The sequence below is a fragment of the Ictalurus furcatus genome, chromosome 9 (genome assembly GCF_023375685.1).
Source record: "Ictalurus furcatus strain D&B chromosome 9, Billie_1.0, whole genome shotgun sequence".
Lineage (NCBI taxonomy): Eukaryota > Metazoa > Chordata > Actinopteri > Siluriformes > Ictaluridae > Ictalurus > Ictalurus furcatus.
In genome coordinates, this window is record NC_071263.1 from 6,945,683 (window position 1) to 6,968,976 (window position 23,294).

The following is a 23,294-nucleotide window of genomic DNA, read 5'->3' on the forward strand; positions in this document are numbered from 1 at the left end:
TTTGAAATTTAAGTACAGGAAAACCTTGAAAATAGCTATTTTTTTCGTGCTATTATTTTAGTGCTGCTTAAAAAGTGCTTGAATGATAAAGAGTAAATAAGTACAAAATCGCTAAATAACTTTAAAGTGTTTATTTTCAATAGAATACGAATACAGTCCTTTCACTAAATATGAGACTCCCCACTGCAACCCCCCACCCCCACCCCAAATCACCAATTGTGTGTCTGGTGATTTTGTCAGACGATGTTGTGGTTATAAATCAGGATTTTAGCAATGCAGAGCAGCAGCCTGGAAGTGTCTGTTGGTTAACATGTAGTCTTAATGGGCCACATTTCAGTCACAGAAATATTTACAGAAAAATATGTAAATGAGAACAGCTTTATTGGGAATTCCACTGTATTAAAATACAGTATGTGAGGCCAGAGAGTAGGAGAGAAGAAAATAGATGTAAAGAGGTGACACTAGGCAGAACGCAAAAACAAAGCAATAAATTAATGAATATGTTAATTAGTGCTTGACATCATCTAGCAACTTTTGGCAACTTTCCATTGAAAGTTGTTGGTAACAGTGCTCCTGTCACTCATCTGGAGTACAGGGTGTCTCAAAAGTATCCATACATAAGGGAAATTAGCACTTTTTTTTTTAGCTAAATGTAACTTTATTTACAAAACATCCTCTACATGATAGCCATTTCTTTGTAAACACTTATGGAGTCGTCTCTCCCAACTTTGGCTCCCAGTTTGGCAACAATGTTGTGTGTGATGTGCTTGCCATGCGACAACTTCCCGATCCAGCCATGAGAATGATTTCAATAAGTTCTTCTTTTGTCATTCTTGAAGGCTATCTGAAAAAAATAAATGAATAAACTAAGTATGAAAAATTTTGGAAGACATTTTGCTACAAATGTTAATTTCCCCTATGTATGGAGACCTTTGGGATACCCTGTACTCCAGATGAGTGAAGCTTATGGAAGATGAAGAAATGCCTGGGAAATGCAAATTTAGTCCAGCATGGTTGTAAAAGGCACCATATAAAAATGTATTGTGTATTTCTTTATTTATTTATTAATTTTTGGAATTTAAAAAGAAGAAATAAATAATATGTTTGAATGACATCACTTGTAAAGTCCTTGAAAAAAAAAAAGTGTTTGAAGTGTCCTTGAAAGTCCTGGAATTTCATATGAACCATCTGTACGAACGCTGATTGTAGGCTGAATTTAGAGATGTAGGCATCTCTAAATTGTCTGTAGTGTGTGAATTGGTGTGCAATTGTGCCCTGCGATGGGTTGTCCCCCAAGGGACTATATATTACAAGGGACTCAGGGGACAACCCATTAAAAGGGCGCAATTGCACACCCATTCACACACTACAGACAACAGGCTCCCCGTGACCTTGTGTAGGATAAGCAGTACAAAAAAAATGGATGGACAGATGGATATTTAAGGCCTATTTAATGATAATGAAAATGAGACCTTTGCCCTCTCGGTCATGCAGTCAATTACTTGAAGTCACACTAATGCAAACCTTATTGGTTTGAACTAAGCAAGTAAACATAACTTTCTTAATTTGTCCAGATGAGATGTTATTTGTGCTGCATTACATGATCATGTCATTTTTTTTTTTTCTCCTTATATTGATTGAATTTCCAACATTTCAGAGCAGTTTTTTTCTTGTCCCTGTAATGAACAACACAGTGCTTCATATGTGAAACTTCCTCAAAAGAGAATTTAGTGTTGGGACAATACCCAAATATCAACTGAAACCCATAATATAAATAAATAAAAAATTCTGCTAAAATTACTTCTTTTTCTATGTGAAAGAGCACCGAATCACTGATAAAACAGTGACATCACAGACATCATTGCCCACATGATATTGTGTTTCCAGAGAAATTACTCCAGTGTTTTGATGACTTTCTTGTTGACCTGAAAAATGTTATCCTGTTCTGTATACTGCATCTTAGTTTGGGTGGTAAACTTGCAAGCTGGGTCTGAAACATTTTGGCACTGCTTGCAATGAAGTCCTCACATAACCTGTAATAATATAACTTCATACAATTAGTTACATGTGACACACAACATTTGTAAATAAAGCAACAGTAGCTTTACCTGCAGGGCTGTATATCCTAAAGTATTTTGTCTTGTGCAGTTTGCATAATGGCTTTTCTTTTTTGTGCATCAATAAGGCATTCTGAATGTGGATATTCAAATATCTTATTTTAGCTTAAAAGCCACATTTTAATCTAAACATTTCTAATTTATCACCTATATCAGCCTAGTTTTCAATATGTGCATCACTATATAATGTTTTCACAATATTTTCCTAGAAAAAAACTTCATGTAAAAGTATGAATAATAGACATGTAATTACTTGAATTGATTATTCTCTTATAATCATTAAATAATAATCATTTTAATTATTTTAAATAAAAATCTTTTTCACCTAAATCAAAGAATTTTATAATGAGCATGTACACTACAGTGGACATAAAAGTTTTACACACCCCTGTTAAAATGGCAGGTTTATGTGATGTAAAAAAAAAAATTAAACCAAGATAAATCATGTCAGAAGTTTTTCCACCTTAATATGAAATTACAACATATAAGTGAAAAACAATAATAAAAAAAAACATTATAGGAAAAATGAAAAAGTGACAATAACCTAGATGCACTATGCACACCCCTAATAACCCCTATAACTAATACTGTTATACTTTGCACCCTTTGATTTTATTACACCATTCCGTCTTTTTGGGTAAGAGTCTATTAGCATGGCATATCTTGGCAATATTTTCCCACTCTTTCTTGCAAAAACATTCTAGATCCATCAAATTGTGAGGACATCTCCTGTGAACAGCCCGCTTCAGGTCATATATTTTTAGTTGGATTCAGGTCTGGGCTCTGGCTAGGTCTTTCAAAAACATTTATTTTCGTTTGGTTAAGCCATTCTTTTGTTGATTTGGATGTATGCTTTGGTCATTGTACTGCTGAAAGGTGACATTCCTTTTCATCTTCAGCTTACTAGCAGACACCTGAAGGTTTTGCACTAAGCGCACAGCAGCTATGCTCATACCTACATAGGAATAATTTTAATGAAGTGCCTCATCATAGCACAGAGACAGCACTGATTAAAGTGGTAAATTACCTACTACTGGCCTCTGATCAGGGTTGTCTCCTTGCTTGTGTTGATTGACCTTAGTGCAGCTTTTGATACCACTGATCATACTATTCTTCTTGATAGACTAGAAAATGTTGTTGACATGAAGGGAACAGCCCTCTCCTGGCTCAGATCTTATTTGACTGATCGTTATCAGTTTACAAACTGCCAGGAGATGTAAATGATGACTTCTCTATGCATACTAAAGTAAAGTTTGGTGTTCCACAAGGTCGTGTTTTAGGCCCACTTCTTTTTTCTTCTACTTCTGGGTAAAATTATTAGTAAACGTTGTATTAGCTAATGACATGATTATATGTTTCAGAAAAGCCAGATGAGAGACACCAGCTTAATCAAGTTGAGGGATGTGTAAAGGACATTAGACGATGGATGCTTATTAACTTCCATTTACTTAATTCTGACAAGACAGAAGTACTTGTACTAGAACCACATGCAGCTAGAAGTAAGCTTTCTGATTACACAGTAACTCTGGATGGTCTTTCTGTTTCATCATGTTCAGCAGTAAAATACCGTGGTGTGATTATTGACCCCAGTCTTTTATTTGAAGCTCATGTAGATAATATTACTAGGATAGCCTTCTTTCATCTCAGAAATATTGCTATGATAAGAAATATAATGTCACTACACAAATGCAGAAAAATGAGTTCATGCTTTTGTTACCACTAATGCTTTACTGTCTGGATGTTCAAGTAGGAGCATAAACAAGCTCCAGTTAGTCCAGAATGCAGCTGCAAGAGTCCTTACTAGAACCAGATGATATGACCAGAACATTCCTGTCTTATCCACACTGCATTGGCTCCCAATCAAATTTCACACTGATTATAAAATACTATTACTGAACTATAAAGCATTGAATGGTCACGTGCCACAGTACCTAAGCAAACTTTTGGTCTTTTATAATCCGCCACTTTGATCAAAATGTGCAGGCTATTTGTTAGTACTTCGAATAGTGAAGGCTACTGCAGTGGGAAGAGCTTTCTCTTACATAGTCCCACAGTTATGGAATAGCCTTCCAATTAGTTTTCAGGCTCAGACACTGCCTCTATATTCAAGTCTAGACTGAAAACATATTTTTAGTCAAGCCATTTGTGAATAGTTTTTTCATGGGCATAGAGTGTTGTGTTGTGTTGAACTGGGATGTTTGGATGCTGGGATGTCTTTGGACCACAATTCATATGAACAGATAAGCTATGATGGCTTAGGACTACAATTGCTATGATAGCTGTAGGACTGCAATTGCCAAGAACAATTTTGCCCTCAAGTCTCGATCAGTGAACAGTGGATAGATTCAACAAAACAGACTTTGTGTGAAAACTAATGAATTTCCTGGTTACACACTTGCACTATTTGACCATATAGTGTACAAAGTTATAGACGGGATTTATTTATGATTGCACTATACATTGTCACCCAGATGAGGATGGGTTCCCTTTTGAGGCTGGTTGCTTTATGCCCTTAACACCCCCCCCCCCCCAGGGGTTCAGCGTCTTGCGCAAGGACACTTCGGGCCGGAGATCAAACCACCAACCCTGCGATTAGTGCACAACCCGCTCTACCACCTGAATTACTGCTACCCTAATCAGACCATAACACAATTTGGTTTGGGGTGATTTATTTGGGTTTGGATGTTTTTTTTGTGAGAAAGGGCTTCCGTCTAGCCACCCTACGCCATAGCCCAGACATGTCTTTTGTCTTGTCCTTTTGTAAATTTTGGAGGGAAGTCCTGTTCTTGGTGATGTTACTGTGGTGCTCCATTTTCTCCATTTGTTGATGATGGCCTTTACTGTCATCATCCATGGTACATCTAAGGTTTTGGAAATTATTTTCTTTTCTCTCCTGATCGATACCTTTCAATGAGTGAGATGCCATGCATGCTTTGCCTTGTTCTTTGTGGACCATGGCTTCAGCAGTCAGATGAAACCAAGTTGTTAAGAAAATCCTCCAGAAACAGCTGGTTTTTATTTGAGGTTAAATAGAAGAATTTAATTGATTACACCTATAATTGATAATTACTTTTGAACATGAGATTTAATGTGATTGGTTCATTCTGAACACAGCCACACCCCTAATTATAAAAGGGTGTGCACACTTATGCAACCAGGTTATTGTAACTTTTATTTTTCCCTAAAATTTCTGATAGTTTTTCACTTAATATTTATACGTTGTAATTTCATATTGAGTGGAAAAAGTTCTGACAGGATTTATCTTAGTTTAATTTTTTTACATAACAAAAACCTGCCATTTTAACAGGACTGTGTAGACTTTTATATATCCACTGTACATATAGCGCATTATAGTAAATTATTAATGCTGGTGGCCATTATAATATCGAATAAGCCTCCTAAAATAGTCCTCCAGTATTTGGGTTGACACTGAAAATATGCTACACAATATATAAAAAATATATACTGTCTCAAAGCTAACTTCAGTATTAGCAGGACATAAAATGAATGTTTCTTACCGTATTAGTGAGTAAGGCTGTGTTTGGAACACAAGAGTGTCATTGCAATGACCCTAAAGAGAAAATGTATGTATAAAATTCCATCTACAGTCAAATCTAACAGCACATATGAAGCCGATTTCTGTTTTTAAGCCTTGTCCATTTGACAATTAGGATCATGAATATTAAGTAATGCTGAAATATATGCTTTATCGGGTGCATTAGACTTACCGAGTCTACTAAAAGGATATAATCATGGCTTCCTCCAAACAGAACAACATCTGAGTCCCTTCCCAGGCAAGCAGTGTGCCATAGCCTAAAAACAAAGAACAAAAAAAACCTGTTCCCAAAGCAGGAATAGCAAGAAAAACAATAGCCTTTATAGAAATACTTTGCAAGTGGTTAGGTTACAAATATTATATTTTGGTGGGTATTAGCATATTGTTGTGTAGATGTTATTGCAGGGTTTAGCCTGCTAGGTGGAGCAATTCTGTCAGTTATTTTTTCTTTTTTCAAGTCCCTGCTTATCAGTCAGTAATGTTCAACTTCAATGTTACATTAATACCTACTATATAAGTATTAAGTATTCAGTAACTACAGCAAAGTGAATAAAAAAAGGTTATGAGGGTTAGTTAGTTGGGAGGGTGAAAAATGTTATGTAGTTATGAGGGATTTGCTGTTTTTCCTACCGTGGTTTGTCCATGTTTGAATGCTTAATTTCTGTCCATTCATTTCTCTTCAGATCAAACATCCATCCATCACCTACAAAGAAGTGTAACTGATGTGAAGACAATTATTTGGTGCAAACAATCACTATTTCACCTGGCTAATTAGCAATATTTCCAATACAATATTTCCCTAAACTTAAGTGTAAACAAACACTATACTAAATACTATTACAAAGAATACATAAAATGACACATATTTGAGAGCATATAAAAGAATGTTAAGGTGATATTTTCTTGTCCTTCTACCATCAAAGGGTAGGAGAATAAAAATATAAAACTGTAGCCAAGAGTATTTTAGTTATTTTATCCAGTGTTTATCTAGAAACAATAAGGGTATAAACAACATAAAATCATTTGTGGAAAGTGAATAATTACAGTTTTTTACAATTGCTATGACAATTCTTTCAATACCTTTAACAATTTTCCTAAACTCTTAACACAGTTAGCACAACAACCGTCTATACAATTAACACATTTCTTGTTGCTTTGACACAAAATGCACACAGTTAACACAAATTTAAAATGCTTGAACTTTACACACAAGCTCAACCAAAACAATAGATTTTTACTGACAAATTTACAAATGCTTTCACACTGTATGTCAGAACAGATAACATCATGTTCTAAACCTAACGTATAGGCTAAAGTCAAAGTGAACGGCTGTTCATATTGTGAATTGAAACACAAATATCCTCTGTATTATATTCCATTGCTACTGAGAAACAGCTGATTGAAGTTATTCAGATATATCAATCACAGCTGTTCCCCATCTAGGAAACACACTCAGGTGTTGAGGTTCTTTCAGTCACATGACCATATGGTATAAAGAGGACCTCTTTGGGCTGATCTTGTGTGGAAAAGGAACAATATAGAGCAACACAAAGAAAGTAAGAAAAATGCCTGCATGAGGAAGAGGAAGACAAATACCAGGACAAGGGAGAGTAAGACAAATACCAGGACAAGGGAGAGGAGTGGGAAAACGGCAAGAGAGACGAATGTCTAGACGAGGACAAGGTAGAGGGAGAGGAGTTAGAATGTGTGGTGGCGCTCATAGAAGGGCCAGAGCTAGGGTAACTGATGAAATAAGAGCTACTATCATAGACCATGTCATAAACCACGGGAATGGTGAGCAAACGTCCAAAGGTTATGCAATAGTCATTACTGTACTATATACAGTGTGTTTTGCAGTAAACTACTCCATAAACCTGGAGTACAGTAGGACATACTGTAGGTATACAGCAAAGCATTTACACACACCGTGTCTGATTACTGTCAGAGAGTCATAGAGTAGGAGGCCAATTAAGTCCCACATGAAATGTTCTATGTTGATGAGGCTGAAGGGCCACAGTTACCCTGCCGGGCCAGAGAGGAGCCAAAATCACCATGTGCGCCACAATCTCCAACAACAGTGCACTCCTGCATAAATGTGAGATTGGCCCCTACAACACCGACCGCCTTCTCCAGTTTTTAAACCTGTACGAAAGACAGGTGTCAGAGGCAGAAAGGGGACATATGGGACACCACTTGCCAATATGTGTGTTCACACAGGACAATGTGGCATTCAACCATTTCCATGCAGTCACAGCCTGGTTTGATGCCCATCCGAGGATGATGTCCCTTTCTTTGCCCCTTACTCCCCTTTCCCCAACCACATTGCATTTTTCTCAGCCTGGAGATAGAAGGTTTTTGACCATCGTCCACAGGACCAAATGTCCCTCCTGGATGCAATGGATGCTTGACTAAATGCCAAGACATCACAGCTGAACACTGCCGGGGTGGATAAGGCATGCCAAAAGATTCTTCCCAAGATGCCTTGCCAGAGAAGATATCAGGTGTGATGTGGATGAGAACATGTGGCCAAATGCAGAAGACAGGGCAGATTAGAAAATCTGGCTCTGTTGAAAATAGAGCCTTAACTGCAGCCATTCTGTCTGTCATTTTTTTTTCTTTTCATAAACCTTACATTCTATAAAGCTACTGTGAGATGGATCATTAATTGTTAATTAATCATTTTTGCATTGCATTTCTGCAGTAAAAGAAACAAAATGCATGCATTTACTAAACCCAACAAAACAAAAATGTAGAGAGGCTTCAAATGAAACTACAGTGCAAAGCACAATCTATGATCAATACAATATACTGTCTATTGTATAAGGGCAGACCTGACACATAAAATAATGCAGTTTCTGTAATTCCATGTGATGTTAGTGTTTTTATGACATTGTGCTATGAGTGACTAAAATGTTCCTGTTGGAAGAGAACATGTATTAGTGTTTGGAAGAATTATTTGATTTTGAGACATGTTTCCAGTGTTTTGGTAGACATAGTGTATTGTGTTAGTGTATTATTGTATTTTGAAAATTAGTGTAGGAGTTTAGTTTACAATGTGTGATTCTGAGCATGAAATTAACTGTTTTACCAATTGTGTTGTAGGTGTGTTGGTGCGTTAAGAGTTTAGTTGTTAAAAGTATTGAAAATTTTTTCAAAGCGATCGTAAAAAACTGCAAACAAGCCTCATTTCACTGCCTAGACCAAAAACAATAAATAGTTACATTCCCTGATCAGAAGTACTGGATATATTTTAAAATACACAGATCACATGATAATATATTGTGGATAAATTCAGGAACAAAGTGACGTCTAGGCTAGTCATATACAATGATATTTAGAAATCATCTACCTAATAAGTGCATTTCATGTATTTTCATACAGTCAGGTACTATGTTGTTTTCTCCAATGACATGATTATATTATTGAATTATTGATTATGTTATTAGATTATTGAAATTCAGCTAATATTGCATTCCATATTTGCATCCAATGAACATCCTATCTGATTATTTGTTTATTTTTAAGTTTCAAACTGCTTTTTGATTTCTTGCCATATTAATCATTGATGTGTATTGACATCAATTTGGCTGAAGTGTGAATACTGGTAGTAACACTAAAGTAGGATAGAACTGAATTAGGCTGAAATAGGTCAATATAATTGCAAGTAATGATATCTTAGAGGACCAACTCACTCATGGGTGTGCAATCCACACTAAGTCCACCAAAGAGAAAGAGTGCTGTGTTTGAAACAGCATTTAGTGTATGCCATGAGCGGCCTAAAGGAAGTGTGCTGGTTGGTACACTAAAACAATAGGAAAAACATAAAAACATAACAAAGTACACCATATGGTCAAAAGTATGTGGAACATCACACACATATGTGGGCCTTTTCCAAGCTGTTGCCATGAAGTAGGAAGCATACAACTGTTTAGCATGTCGTTGTATGCCGCAGCATTACAATTTCCCTTCAGTAGAGGCCTAGCCCAAAACTATTCCAGCATGACAAGGCCGCTGTGCATAAAGCAAAGTCCAAAAAGACATGGTTTGCCAAGGTTGGAGTGAAAGAATTCAAGTGGCTGTCTCAGAGCCCTGACCTCAACCCCATTGAACACCTTTGTGAAGAATTGGAAAGCGGATTGCATGTCAGGCCTCTTATCAGACATCAACACCTGAGCTCATTAATGCTCTTGTGGCTGAATGGGCAAATCGCCAGAACCATCTTCCAAAATCTTGTTGATAGCCATCCCAGAAGTGGAGTCTGTTACAGCAGAAAGGGAGAACCTACTCCATATTAATGCCCATGGTTTTGGAATGGGACACTCAGTAAGCACATATCGGTGTGATGGTCAGGTGTACACATACTTTTGCCCACATCATTTTAATGACTGGTCATAAACACAAAGGAACATAGAGAGGAACCAAAGCTATATTTCTAAGCAAAACAAAGAAATATTCATTTGCAACTGTTCTGGAAAGTCATACTGAGTGAAGACTTAAAATAAGATCCATGGCTTGTACAGAAAGTTCTTACATTTCAGACCACATCCATGTATTTAAATCCAGACAATGAAGATCACATTTTCTTGTCTCCTGTCAAAATGAAATTCATAACATTCTGTAAAATACCATAAATGTAGCATATTTTGTGATTTTACAACCATCATATTTAGACTCTGTTGTCTGGTAAATACAAAATATAAAATGTATAGGGATAATTATACTTATAAAGAGGACTTCCCTGATCCACAAAAAGATTACAAAAAGATATTCAGATATTCAAAGAGATACAAATAGATATTCAGCAGCGAAAAGTATTAATAATAATGAAACTGTATTGAAGGGGACCTACCATTATTCGTCCACCACAAACATACCCTTTATTACCTATGGTGGCACTGGCATGGGCAGCTCTCGGGTCAGGGGCATGCCCCTACATCAAGTAAGAGTCATTAGTCAGATTTAAAATGCCTGCCAAAGTATTTCTAATATTAAGAAAACATTAATTACTCCTAATATGATATAATGCTTGGGCACTAGTTGCCCAAGCTGAAATAAATATCCATGAATTGTATAGACATATAAATGTTATCTATGTTTAAAAGTATATCACAAAGTATATGTTTAAAAGTATGTCTTACAAATGTTTGTGGTTCTGTCCAACCTTTTGATCCTGGGTCAAACACATGAACTTCACTGTTCCAACCCCAAAAGATGTCTTCAGCCTTGAACAAGGAAAATGAAGTGCTAACAACTAAATATTTATTTGCCTCAATCTAAATAATGTGCTGATACATTACCCAAGAAGCTTCATCCACAATGAAAGTGCCAGGATTGTTGATTTCACTGAGAAGCTTATGACCATATCCACCAAAGTAAATAATCCTGTTAAAGACACAACATGCTTTAACATTGATGCACTGGAAACAGTTTGAGTTTAGGTGGAATGTATCTACTACATAATGTATTACGTATCTACTAAGGAGGCATGTCATAAGTATCCATCATGATTATCATGAAAAATTACACTATGGCACACTTTCCTGGACATATTAGGTGTATTGTCAGATTTAGTGGTTAGCCTGTGTGGGAATGGCTGGAGGAGGAATTGGCTCTGTGACTCCTCCCCTTACTAGCCCAGCTTGCTGCCCAGCAGCTACTGCCAGATGCAGCTGGAGTATTCAAGCATCCTGCAGTGCATCAGCCAGATACCTGAGGAGCACTGCTGATGCTTCCATTTGCTGCAACTCCCTGAGGTCAGCCGCCCCTTTGCCTACATGATGCAGCTGAAGGACACCTGTTGCCAGTGGTTGATGACAGAGGAGTGGGATGTGGAACAGATCATTGAGCTCTTGCATCCTTGGACAAAGCTGTTCACCTGGAAGATGATCACGTGGTGGTGATCACTGGTTCAGGCATCTCCCTTCTAGTAGCTTGACGAGATCCTGAGGCACGCCTTTGATCAAGTCAGAGCAATTGATGGTCAACAAATCCAGCCCAATGTTGCACTATCCCACTTGTACTTTTCAGTAATTAATGATAGGTTATATCGAGTGACGCAGGACGCTCAAACTAAGGAAGAAATGACCCAACTGTGGAGAACCATTGGGAAATGCGATTCCAGACAGTCCATTATAATCCCATGGCAGGGCCTCTAGGGTAGGATAAAACACTCAACCATCTAATGGCCCTTTAATTGGCGGGGTATTTGCGGTGATGTATGCCTGGTGTGGGGAATGTCATGAATGTCAACTGGTGATACCGCCATTGTGCCCATTACCCTTAATTGAGGTCTCCATCGAAATAATTGGCATGGACTGTGTTGGGCCATTAGAATGGTGTACATGAGGTTATCACTTTGTGTTAGTCCTTGTGGATTATGCAATGTGATATCCAGAAACAGTGCCTCTGCACAACATCTCAGCATTCAAGTGTTGCGGACTCTTCCATGTTATCTCCCAGATCAGGACTGACCAGGGTCCTGCATATCACTGACACTATGCAAGCTTTATGAATTATTAGGGATTCAATCAATTCCCACCAGTGTTTACCATCCGCAAACAGGTCAGTGGAGCAGTTTAATCAGTTGCTAAAAAATGTGATTCGTACGTTTGTTCAAGAGAATGCGCAAAATTGTGATAAGTGGCTCAAGCCCCTGTTATTTGAGGTACGAGAGGTCCTGCAATCCTCCACAGGGTTTCCTCAACTGAATTATTGTACAGCTGCAGGCCTCATGGAGTCTTAGACATCATTAGAGAAAACTGGGAGGAGGGACCTTCTAACAGCAAAAATAAAATTCAATACATTCTGGACCTGGGAGCAAAACTCTACACCTTAAGTCACCTAACACAGGGGTTCCCAAACTTTTCCAGGGCAAGGCCCCCCAAATGGCATTAACATTTGACCGAGGCCCCCCTTTTGCAAGATTTCTTTAAAACATTAAAAATACAGACTTCTGAATATATCCCCCTTTTTATTAATAATTTAATTTTACATTACATTAGGAATTGATTGTGTGTGCGTGTGTGTGGTTGTCTGAGAGTGGGAAAGAGAAAACATACTAGTGTTGAGGGATGGGCACACCAAATTGTTGAGGCCCCCTGGCGGCCCACAAGGGGGGGCCCCCACTTTGAAAACCACTGACCTAACACATATCCAATGCCTTGCATTGAAGCACTGCTTGATCGGTTAGCCGTGGTTCACTTTCATTCAACACTGGACTTAACCAAGGGTTTTGGAACATTCCTTTAATGCCAATATCTCGAGAAAAAAAAACAGCCTTTTCTACTCCATTTGGGTTACACCAATTTGTCACCATTCCATTTGGGTTGGATAAATCTCATGGATAAAATACTCCACCCAGACAATGCATATGTCACTGCTTATTTAGATGACAATCATCTACAGTAATGACTGGCAGCAGCATTTACATCATCTGAGGGCTGGTTCGGGTTATGGGGGGACGGTGTGATAGAGGCCTGCCCGAAACCCAAGACCAGAGTTTTGGTAAAATTCCACCTGCCTCCTGAGTCTTCCTCCTCACCCACACACACACTGGGGTTCTAATATTGTTTTATCTAATTTAATTATTAAATAGTTTCATAGTTTATTTTTATAAAAATGGCTAAAAATGCCCCAGAGGTAGTAGTCCTGCCTAGCTCTAGATTTATAATCTAATGTCCCTATGGAAAGAGAACACTGTCAAATTTTAAAGAATTATACATTTATAATGTGAAATGTTATCAGTGTGATTATCAACAGTATCATCACCTGAGGTAAAAGTCAAACATGGATTTTAAACACGCTTTTTAAAATTGTCCACTCTTCAACTGAATCTCCATCTCTGAAAGTAATAGCTGATTCATGCAGTCAGTTGTGTTCTGTTGACTAAATGTCTTGTTATCAATGTCTTTTTATCATTTAAATGTTTTAAAACGTCTGCTGCCATCTGTAGAGAGTATATAAGCAATCTTCTCTTCGATGAAGTGACAGTGCAAGTGTGTCACACATTCTGGCAGCTGGTATTATCGTTATTACAAACAGACTTGATTAGGCAGCAGAACCTGAAATGCTTTGAAAATTAAATGTGTAAATCTGATGTTTTTGGAAATGCTTGGTTGAAAAAAAAAATCAGATTAAGAAATTAAATCATTCGGAAATTCAGGCTAAAAAAAAAAAATCAAGCATTCAAAAAATCAAGAGCAATTATGAGAAAATATCCTTAATACTCAGAAAGAGGATAGTAGCCAGGCTCTAACTAAATTCAATCTAGGCTAATTACAACATGCCTATGAAGCTCATGGAAGAGGGGCTTCATATATTACTCATAATTTAAAGACTATGGACATAGTAGTGCATGGTACCAGACTGTGGCACAACCTAGTGGCATTTTCCCAATTTTAAGTTGTTTGTGCTACCTTTTCTTAATATGAAATCAAATTAAGTGGTAGTGTTAGTTATTCAGTAAGTTTCAGGTAGTTATTCAAAATATAATCAACTGGTTGATGTCTAGCTTATTTTTCATCAGAGAATCCAGTTATGCTTTTGCATAAATCCACATTCAGTTAAAATTTTTAACCCAAATTCTTTTCTACCTGATATATTTCATTATGGCACATGTAGATATCCAATTACTTGTTGATATTCACTGCAAGAGAAAGGCACGGTTTAGACAATGACATCCCTACAGATTTTCCCAGATCGTCATGCATACAGTCGTGTGAAAAAATATGTACACCCCATGGAAATTGTTGGATTTTTTTACATATATGGACAAAGCAAACATTTGATTAACTTTGAAACAGTGCAGACTAATAAAGTTGAAATACTTGAACAAAACCACAAGGAAATTTAGCTTTTTCATTCATTTATTCAACAGAAATATTAACAGGAAAAAGTAAGTACACTTGGGGTGCAACTAATGATTATTTTCATAATTGATTAATTGGCCAATTTCATAATTGATTCATTGGCCAAAGTATTTAGTCAGTATTTTTTTTTATGGATGCACAAAAAAGCACTGATAATTAAACTACAGTCCTAAATTAATCAAATCTCACTTTTACTGCACCTTGTGATTTCTGTTACTCACTGCCTTTAGACATATTGTTTTACTTATGTTTACTTTGATTGTACTGTTTTAATTAGACATTACATATCTTACTTGTTCTACACCGTTTATCACCGCATCTACACTGCGAGTGAGGAGCAATGTGGCCTCCAGGGGCCATTTCTATTTGTTGACATGACAACTGGTCACTCACGTCACAATGTCACGCCCATGCTCACACTCTGAGCACTCAGAGGTCACGATAAGGTCAAAGCAGCAAAAACCCATTCACTCCTTTTTTACTAAGTTGAGCAATGCAATTTCTTTGGCAGGTGCATTTATGTTCCACAATGGTGAATAATTTGCTCCATATTTCTTTTTAATGCTGCCTATTTCCATTGATGAATAATTAGCAAGATTTGATGGTAATATTAGCCTACCCACAGTCCTGCACAAACGTGCACTTATTTTCAAATTCTTTTGTAACTTTTTATTTTTATTACATTAGAAACACATTATTTTATTGTGTTATCTGAGTCCTTCACATTAGAACAAGAACTGAATAGAATGAGAATAGAATTGTTAATGTTGAATTCAGATTTGCATGGATTACATGTCTGGATCAGGCAACATGTTACATAATGGTTTCTTTTACTGTTGATATAACATGTTATTGTACTGATATAAATCTGATATATATCTTCTTACAGTGACATGTTTGTTAGTTTAGTTCAATTACAGTCTTTTTGCAACAGTGTGGTTTGAGTGACATTTCTTTTCTGAACTGTGGACTGTTGAATAGAACAAAGTAGTGTGTGAATATACAAGTATATATTATATATTGTGTGCTATGTATATGCAATACAATGTATACTAAACAAAATTTGCAATATTTTAATAATACAGCATCATAAATAGCCTATTAAGCCAATTAAGAGCAAGAAGAAATCATCAAAACCCATCAATTAGTCAAAGGTCAGAAAAAAAGAATACCCTTGATATTCTGAAATGATGGCTATGCCCCTGGTGGCCTCGTTACTAATAGATCACTTTAGTTATAATAAACAACAGGATTTACACTGTAAGCACGCAAATACAGCATATAATGACAATAAACGTGAATTAAACTAAACCACAATTCGCACGTTTCCCCAACCACTTACAGATCGTGGCGCATTTTTAATAAAAACATAAGTTTGTGCTTGTGCATCACTGTTGTGCTTCCTGCACCCGGTGCCGCGCACAGACCAATTAATCGATAATGAGATTCGTTGACAACGATTTTCATAATAGATTATTACCAATTTTATTGATTAGTTGTTGCAGCTCTAAAGAACATCCTTGGCCTTAGAAGCTAGTATTGCCCCCTTTAGCAGAAATAACTTCTTGTAGGCATTTTGCATAATTGCCCAGCAGACTTGCTGGAATTTTTGACCACTCTTCCATGCAATATTCTTTTAGTTGCAATATGTTTCAGGGTTTTCTTGCATGTACTGCCCGTCTGAAATCCCCCACAAATCCGCCATTCCTTGGCGGATTTGCTAGTGTGTTGTTTTGGTAGTTTTGGTTCAACTTCATCTTTCGGACAGATGGCCTGAAATTGTCTTCAAGCACTCTTTGATATGATGCAGAATTCATAGTTGAATCAATGAATGCAAGCTGTCCAGTCCCTCAGGCAGTGAAACAACCCCAAAGCATAACATTTCCACCACTGTGCTTCACAGTTGGTATGAGGTGCTAAAAATCTTTGATTAGTTTGTCCAGAGCACATTATTCCAAAAGGCCGGGTCTTTGCCTATATTCTCACTGGCAAACAGTAGTTTTGCAAAGGCTTTTTTCCTGGCAAGCCTCCCATGCAGGTCAAATTTGTGCAATCTCTTTCTGATCGTAGAAGCATGTAATTTGACACCAACAGTTGCAAGATTTACTAGTAGATCCTGTGATGAAATTTTGGGGCTCTTGGAGACTCCTTTTTGCATCAGACAGTCTGCTCTTGGACTGAATTTGCAGGAACGGCCAGTCCTTGACAAATTGGTATTAGAAATCTGCTCCATTCATAGATTATTTTCCTTACAATGGAATGATGTATTTCAAATTATTTGGAAATCTTTTTAAATCCCTTGACAGACTCATAGACATCCACAACCTTTTTTTTTTATAGGCCTTACAGAACTCTTTAGATTTTGGCATGATGACACCACACCCTTCAATAACAAAGGGAACACCAGACACTAGATGAGAGAGTATAAATAAGACAGGTTCCACCTGCACTCCCTAAGCAGGTTCTGAATCATTGGCACCCAGTCTTGAACACCTGATTCTAATTTTATACATTTGAAGGTGTAATAAGGTAGAGATGTACTTACTTTTCCATGTGACTGATCTGTTATGAAAATTAATACAAAATGTCAATTTTATGTGTCATTTGATGGAGTGTAACACCTTTATTAATAGGGACTGTTTCAAAGATAATCAAATGTTTGCATGTTCAAAAATGTCAAAAAAGCCAACAATTTCCATGGGGTGTACTTAATTTTTCACATGACTGTATATAGAAAATTCTAAACAACCTTTCAAACACCACTGTGTATAAATAAATAAATTTTAGAGATGCATATTTGAATGAGTTAAACTATTATTGAGCGCTTTATTTGGAATACCTTTACACCTACTCATTAGTTTACTCAGTAAACTAGTGCAATAAACCAGTTCTGTGGATGGAAACACCTTGTTAATGAAAGAGGTCAATGGAGAATAGCCAGACTGGTTAGAGCTGACACAAAAGCTACAGTAATTCAAATACCCATTCTCTACAATGGTGGTCAGCAGAAAAGCACCTCAGAACGCACAACACATTAAACCTTGAGGCTTATGGGCTACAACAGCAGAAGACCACATCGGGTTCCATTTCCGTCAGCCAACAACAGAAAGCTGAGGCTGCAGTAGGCACAGGCTCACCAAAACTAGACAATTGAAGACTGGAAAAACATAGCCTGGTCTGATAAATCTTAATTTCTGCTCAGGCAAACAGATGCAAGTCAGAATTTTGGAGCAACAGCATGAATCCATGGACCCAACCTGCCTTGTGTCAACAGTACAGGCTGTTGGAGGTGGTGTAATGGTGTGGGGAATGTTTTCTTTTCACACTTTGGGCCTGTTAATACCAGTCAATCATCGCCTGAGTGCTATAGCCTATTTGAGTATTGTTGCTGGCCACAATTTACCCATCTTCTAATTGCTACTTCCAGAATAATAATGCAACATGTCACAAAACAATAGTTGTCTCAAACTGGTTTCATGAACATGACAATGAGTTTAATGTTTTTCAGTGGCCTTCCAGTCACTGGATCTGAATCCAAAAGAACAACTTTGGGATGTAGTAGAATGGGAGATTCGGAGAATGAAAGTGTACCTGAAAAATATGCATGAATTGCGTGATGCAATCATGTCAACATGGATCAGAATCTCAAAGGAACGTTTGCAACATCTTGTGGAATCCATGCCATGAAGAATTGAGGCTGTTTTGAGAGCAAAAGGAGGTCCTACCCAGAATTAGTTTAGTGTTCCTAATAAAGTGTGCATATAAAGTGAGTGCATATTTTGCCATATCACTGAGCCCTATAACCTACATGCTCCTACCTTCCTTTGTGAACCCAACAGGAAAGCTTGTCACGGGGTGAGGGCCGTAACCCTGAGCAATGACGTAACTTCTTCCATGCATATTTCCCATTGTAGAGATTGACAGAATATTGCTAGAACAAAATATACAACACAACATTCAGACCAGAAGGCAAGTACACTATACGGCCATAAGTATGTGTACACCTTACCATCACACCCACAACTGCTTATTGAACATTCCATTCCAAAACTGTGAGCATTAATATGGTCCCCCATTTGCAGCTATAAGAGCCTCTAGTCTTCTGGGAAGGCTTTCCACTAGATTTTGGAATGTGGTTTTGGGGATTTACCCATTCAGCCACAAGAGCAATTGTGAGGTCAGCCACTGATGTAGGGGGTGAGAAGGCCGAACATGTAGTCTGGTAAAATGCAGAGTGGGGTTAAACACAGGCTCAACTCTGCACAGGCAACTTGAGTTCTTCCTCTACAACCCTGGCAAACCACTTCTTTGTGGACTCTGTTTTGTGCACAGGGACATTGTTATGCTGTAACAGGTTGGGCTAGGTCTTTTAATGTGAGTGAAGAGAAATCATTCTACATTTACATTTACGGCATTTGGCAGAAGCCCTTATCCAGAGCGACTTACATTTTTCTCATTTATACAACTGAGCATTTGAGGGCCTGAACATTCAAACAACCTTGCTCAAGGGCCCAGCAGTGGCAACTTCGTAGAACTGGGATTTGAACTCACGACCTTCCGATCAGTAGTTCAATGTCTTAACCACATTCTAGAGCATACAAAGACATTCTAGACAATTGAGTGCCTTCAACTTTGTGGCAACAGTTTGGGGAAGGCCCACATATAGGTGATGGTCAGATGTCCACATACTTTTGGCCATAGTGTATATGTCTAAGAGATGATTGACACTGGGATTACCTCATTGGTCTGACCATCATCACTGCAACCTCCAAATATATACATGGTTCCATTTAGATTGCAACCACAGGTACCTGACATGGATGGAGGAACTTCCCCACTCATGTCACACCTTTTCCTGTAAATAAATGCATTCAAAAATTTACATTAGGCCATGTTAAGACATGTTGAATTTATAAATATTGTGGCATCAGTTGTTCTGTCTGTGTACTTTAATTGGAACAATCATTAACAAAGAATTATACTCATTACTGCATACAAACATGTGCACTTGAAAGCCTCCATGTATAATATCATAACATAATATAAACAATCTTATAAATAGTACCATAAACCAGTGTGCAGGTCATACAACCAAATCTCATTGTTTGGGAGGAAGACTTCATGATCAGCAACTGACTTAAGAATACAGAAAAATGGGAACAAATATAGGTTACAGCTTTCCTCATTCAAAATGGATCCACACATAATGGAAAAAACAGTTTAGACTAAAAAAAAAAAAGTGTAATTACCATCAAAGTGTAATTATTAGAGGCAGCCTACACATATATAGAAGAAAAAAATATTTTGAGAAAAAGGTATGTAAAATACAGTGTGGTTTATTTTGTTTCCACAATTAGTGTGATTATACATACATATATGTATATATAGCAAGTAATCTGGAAGTAATCCAAGTTTCAGAAAGTTTGTCTCCAGATACAGTGCCCTCCACTAATACTGACACCCTTGGTAATTTTTGTCTTTATTGTTTAACCTTTTGGGGGGTTTTTTTGTTTAAATAAATTCACAAAAATACTCTGCTCTCATGAATATCAAACAATTGCAAACACATCACAGGTTTATCAAAAGAAAATTGGTAAAAATAGGTGTGCAACAATTATTAGAACCCTTTTAGTCAATACTTTGTGTTTGTGAATAATGGCAAGGGATCTCAGACCATTCCTCCATACAGAAGCTCTCCAGCTCCTTCAAATTTTGAAGTCCATATTGGTGGACTCTTCTCTTCAGTTCACCCCACAGGATTTCTATGGGTATTAAGTCAGGGGACTTGAATGGCCAAGGCAGTACCTTGATTTTGTGGTCAGTGAACTATTTTTGTGTTGATTGCGATGTATGTTTTGAATCATTGTCCTGCTGGAAGATCCAACCATGACTCATTTTAAGTTTTCTGGCAGAGACAGTCGGGTTTTCATTTAATATCTGTTGATATTTGAGTCCATGATGCCATGTATCCTAACAAAATGTCCAGGTCCTCTGGCAGAAAAAACAGCCCCAAAACATTAAAGAGCCACAACCATATTTAACGGTGGGCATAACGTGGAGGCAAACAACCACCTGACATTAAAAACGTGTAATGCACACCTATTCGTGGATTATCCCACTTATCCCATTGTCAAATGCCAGCAATTGACACGTTAAAGCTGTTATTGATGTTTGCAGTGTAAAATTCGACTGAACAGATAAAAATAATAATGGTTCATTTTCTCTAGTTATTTTATATATCGGGTCGTTAGATCTAGAATTCTGCCCGCTCTAAATCACAGAAAGAGATAACGTAGTGCGATAAGATTATATTTATTTGAATGAATTAGGATAAATAGTTTTTAGAGAGAGAGAGAGAGAGAGTGAGAGAGTGAGAGAGAGAGAGAGAGAGAGAGAGAGATTGTGGGTTTGTGTGAATTACCTGCGTCTGTGCCGCGTCTCTACTAATAACGAAGCTGCTAGTTTAACTACTGTATGCTACTGTAACTGTATGTTACTATGGTTACAGTTGTTTATAGGCAGCGCATTCATTTAGAACGGTGATTAAACTGACTGGAACTACCCGTGCATTCAACGGTTTGAACGCTCACCTTCCAGTCAATCAGAATCGTGTATTCAGACAGACCATGGTATAAATGATGATACAGCACAGGTGATCTTGGCATTGGATGGGCTACATCGGCGTTTCTCAAATGGAGCTACTACAAAGAGGATTTAACAGAAGATGAAAACTGTCCCTTCTATATGACAATATGATTACAAATGGATTTAACAAGTAATTAGTGACGAATTTCTGAGCAGCAGAAACCAGCTGTATTTTGTTGCCATAGGGTTGAAACTAATCATTAAAGTTGTGTGGTGTGACAAAGCAAAATGGACAAAGCAGCAATACAGGACCACTTACACGGTTTTCAAAATGGAAATACATGAAATGGGATTTACATCAAACTGTCTCACTATCTATTATATATCTACAGAGTGTGATCTGGGGGGCATTAGTGGTTAGCACGCTTGCCTCGCATCTCCGGGGTTAGGGGTTCGAAGCCCACCTACGTCTGCTATGTGCATGTTCTCATTTTCCTCTGGGTACTCCGGTTTCCTCCCCCAGTCCCTCCCTGATTGTGCCCTGTGATGGGTAGGCACCCCCGTCCAGGGTGTCCCCTGCCCTGTGCCCCAAGATCACTAAGACAGACTCCACGTTTCCCCACAGCCCTGTGTAAGATAAGCGGTACAGAAAATGGATCGACGCATATTATGATCTACAATATATGGTTACTTACTACAAATAATGCTCTTTTTATAGCGTCAGATATATTTATAGTAAAGTAAAGTGCTTCTTGGCTTAAAAGGTCATTGAAAGGGGTACTGTAGCCAAGAAACATTTGAGAGCAGTGCAAATGTGGACTTTCCATAGTCAGAGTTATACTGGTACAAGAGCGCCACCTGTGGACATAGCACTAAACAAGCACCGATCTGACCGCCTGTGTATTTTAGGCAGGGAACACGGCTGATCTTGACTGTCGACACAGTTCTTGCTTTGAACATAGAACACTCTTAAAGCCCACCTACATCCCACCTCTAATGTTTCATCCACCAAGCTCTTGGCTATTTCAGTTACTAATTGGATCAGTATCAGGTACTGTAGTCCTGTCCAGTACTGTAGTCCAGTACTGTAGTACTGAGTCCACAAATGATGCCCTGTCCGGGTTTTTTTTTTCTTTCTTGAAAACAATTTGCGCCCCCCTTTCCGATCTCTCTGAGAACCACTGGTCTTACCCATTGTTACGAATGACTAAGGGAATTTGTCCTATGTGTTACCTCATATTTAAACCCCTGTGAAACAGGAAGTCATGGTTGAATAACTTCCTGTTCCTAGTCACCCAGGTGCACTAAAATAAATTCAAATATCAGTGGTAATATACTTCAAATATATTTTTCTCATATGAATTCCTAGGGGTGCCAAGGCCAATAAAACCTATATTTTAAAAAGATCTTTTTGATAAACCTGTGTTTTGTTTGCAATTGTTTGATATCCATGAGAGCAGATTATTTTTGTGTTTTTTTTTTAAACAAAAGATCAAAAGGTTAAACAATAAAAAGTTGTTTGTACCTTTAGTGTCTTCCCTTAATGAAATGAGGGGCAACAACAACACTCATTAAAAAATTGATATAAAACAAGTGTAAGATAGTTTCTGAACCCGAATGATTGTAATCTGGACGTTTATTTGCACTGGACAGCGTCTCTACTTACCACATAACCTCCCCACACAAATAAAGTGTTTTCTGAAACCACGGCCGTGTGTCCGCTTCTTTCTCGTGCCACAACGTCGGCATTTGATGCTGCCATTCTGGTATAAGAAATTTAAATAAACAAACAAACAAATAAACAATAAATCAGTCAAATCTAACTGTCTTCTTCTTCTGCTATTATGGCAATGTTTATGCCGCAACTTATGAAACAGGTGTTGTGTCGAACTCTGTTTCCCCGTCGGGATCAGTTTCCCCAGTTATATTTTGAATATAAGTTTGTTTCGTTTTAAAAAATCTATTTATTAACACAACCACCTGCTGCTATTTCTATCAATAAATAAGGTGGTATTTGTAAGACAGTTTTCATTTTGAATATTGTAGAATTTTGGAAGAAATGTGTGCTCACTCACATAACTGTGATTTTCTAGGTTAAATATACGACCGTTCTCAAAAGGCACAATACTGATCCCAATACTGATCCCAATACTGATCCCATTTCTTTTC

At 37.6% G+C, this 23,294-nt stretch overlaps 1 protein-coding gene across 7 annotated transcripts; it reads right to left on the reverse strand.

Annotated features, from left to right (window-relative positions):
• Positions 1 to 106: 106 nt before the first annotated feature.
• LOC128612498 (kelch domain-containing protein 1) lies at positions 107 to 23,292 on the reverse strand. Of its 7 annotated transcripts, none has more exons than XM_053632763.1 (15): positions 23,201 to 23,292; positions 22,792 to 22,888; positions 19,790 to 19,816; positions 19,606 to 19,676; positions 19,278 to 19,395; positions 18,359 to 18,471; positions 10,971 to 11,055; positions 10,812 to 10,895; positions 10,523 to 10,603; positions 10,205 to 10,263; positions 9,366 to 9,475; positions 6,304 to 6,376; positions 5,846 to 5,930; positions 5,636 to 5,688; positions 107 to 2,033 (listed from the first exon to the last, which is right to left on the reverse strand). In XM_053632763.1, exons 2-15 carry the CDS (start codon positions 22,885 to 22,887, stop codon positions 1,859 to 1,861), a joined length of 1,230 nt encoding a protein of 409 aa, XP_053488738.1. In that variant the 5' UTR covers position 22,888; positions 23,201 to 23,292; the 3' UTR covers positions 107 to 1,858. The 7 variants fall into 7 exon arrangements, with proteins under 7 accessions (XP_053488738.1, XP_053488740.1, XP_053488741.1 ...); XM_053632765.1 differs by lacking the exon at positions 23,201 to 23,292 and having other exon boundaries at positions 107 to 844; positions 1,926 to 2,033; positions 22,792 to 23,048; XM_053632766.1 differs by lacking the exon at positions 23,201 to 23,292 and having other exon boundaries at positions 107 to 844; positions 22,792 to 23,050.
• Positions 23,293 to 23,294: the final 2 nt, after the last annotated feature.

Coding starts and splice junctions, on each gene's coding strand:
- LOC128612498 (XM_053632763.1), bottom strand. CDS start 22,887: ATGGCAGCATCAAATGCCGACGTTGTGGCACGAGAAAGAAGCGGACAC. Junction 19,817..22,791: donor TTGTGTGGGGAGGTTATGTG/GTAAGTAGAGAC, acceptor ATATATGTGTAG/GCTGCCTCTAATAATTACAC. Junction 5,689..5,845: donor ATATCCTTTTAGTAGACTCG/GTAAGTCTAATG, acceptor TTTTCTCTTTAG/GGTCATTGCAATGACACTCT.